Source organism: Neophocaena asiaeorientalis, unplaced genomic scaffold, assembly GCF_003031525.2.
Source record: "Neophocaena asiaeorientalis asiaeorientalis breed wild unplaced genomic scaffold, Neophocaena_asiaeorientalis_V1.1 scaffold308, whole genome shotgun sequence".
NCBI lineage: Eukaryota > Metazoa > Chordata > Mammalia > Artiodactyla > Phocoenidae > Neophocaena > Neophocaena asiaeorientalis.
Window position 1 is genome coordinate 1,453,937 of NW_020172768.1, and position 1,721 is coordinate 1,455,657.

The window sequence follows — 1,721 nt, forward strand, 5'->3', positions numbered from 1 at the left end:
TCTGAAGCCCAGGAAATGAAGACAGCCTTGGGAACCATATGAGAGGAAGCCATTTGTAAACCTGGGCTTAGGGCATCTGGGATGTAAATTTGTGCCTCCTAGGACAGGACCAGGCTGGGGCAGTGATCACTGAGGCCCCACGCACATCCATCCCAATTCCGTGAACCGGACAGGCGATAGAGCGAGGGGAAAGGAATAGAACTGAATTACTACTACTGCGTGAGACCTCTGCGGAGAAGCAAAGTACAGGGAAAGCAGTGGAAGTCCTCAGGCAAAAAAAAAAAAAGCAAATTCCTAGAAGCCAGAGGGTCAGTTCAAAGAAGAAATGCCCTTCTAACTCCACAGTACCCTTCTGCTTCCTACCCCACGTCATCACTGTGAGTAACGCTCAGCGAGAGGCAGGCTGGGGGCGGGGGTGCTGAGGCCCTCTCCGTTCCAGAGCCTCGACTCTGAAATGAGTCCCATCAATTCCCTAAGCCTTTCTATTCTCAGCTAGGGCAGGCTGCTGGAGAAACAGAAACCTGGAGCCTGTGGGTGGGTCTCATTATTTTTAGGTTGATCCCTATGAAATTGTTTTTATATGACCACTTTAGCCTACAAAAACAGCTCTTTCACATCAACTCACTATCATTTAAAGGAATCATAATAGCTACCATTAATCGACCAACTAGATCATGCCAGAAGCTTTCTGCATATCACATTGTTTATTCTTCCCCACAACCCAGAGGTAGATATTATTATCTGATTGCAGATGAAGGAACTGAGTTAGGAAAAGCTTAGAAAAATTGCCCAAGACCACTCAGTTAGCAAGTGGTGGAGCTTGGTTCCTTTTCTTGAATGCCTTTGCTCACCTGCAGCGTAGGGGTTAAAAATATCCTCTGGACTCTGACATACAAAGGATTGACTCTTTGGTCCACTGATAACTACCGGTATGACCTCAGGTATGGTTTCCACACTCCAATCAGTTTTATCAGGGGTAAACTGGGATAACAATGAAAGGTACATCATAGAGTTGTTGCCAAAGACTAAATAAAATAACGTCTGTAAAACTCCGTGATGCTGTGCCGGGAACCAGGGCAGTGCTTAAACGGTAGCTATTGTCATAATTCTTTTCTTTCTCTTGAGCACATCATGGAAAGGGCTTCTTGGTCCTGCTCTTTTCCTTTTGTCCTTTTTTGGAGTGAAGCCTTTTCTCTGTAGCTTCTTCCAGACCATCTCCTCTCTTCTGTTTGAGTACATTCTGAGGAGCAGTGCAAAATGGAGAGGCAATGGGAAAACAGTCTCTGGCCTCTCGCCCTGGGTGGAGGGAGGCTGCGTCGCTGAGGGGTAAGCCCCATCTTCACCCTAACTCCAGCTTTGAGCTCTGGTGTGATTTTACTTAGCGAAGGGACTGGCCTGCTGATTCTTCTGAACCCTCTCCCAGGGAATCCTGGACTCAGAAGGGACCCTTCTGAGCTGGAGGCACCCTGTGAGGATGGGGGGAAAGGCAGCCACATCCAGGAGTCCCTGCTGTGGTTTACTGTGCTCCTCCAAACCCACCCTCCGGTCAGCTGGGCAGCTCCCCTAACTCGGCTGCCGGAAAGGGGCCTTCGCTCACTCAGGGCTACCCGGCTGTCTTGTATCCCATCTACCGTGCACTTCTCTTTCCTGAGTTGGGAACACAACTGTGTCCACCTGACCCTGAACCTTCCTTTTTGCCTGCCGCTGCCCAGAAGACACAC

General features: G+C 49.1%; 1 protein-coding gene across 1 annotated transcript in view; it reads left to right on the top strand.

Annotated features, from left to right (window-relative positions):
* Positions 1-931: 931 nt before the first annotated feature.
* NRGN (neurogranin) overlaps positions 932-1,721 on the top strand; it is a 2,438-nt gene continuing 1,648 nt past the window's right edge. The window contains exons 1-2 of the mRNA XM_024740762.1: positions 932-941; positions 1,424-1,545. Of these exons, the coding sequence (XP_024596530.1) occupies positions 932-941; positions 1,424-1,545 (132 nt within the window). The remainder of the gene's footprint in view (positions 942-1,423; positions 1,546-1,721) is intronic.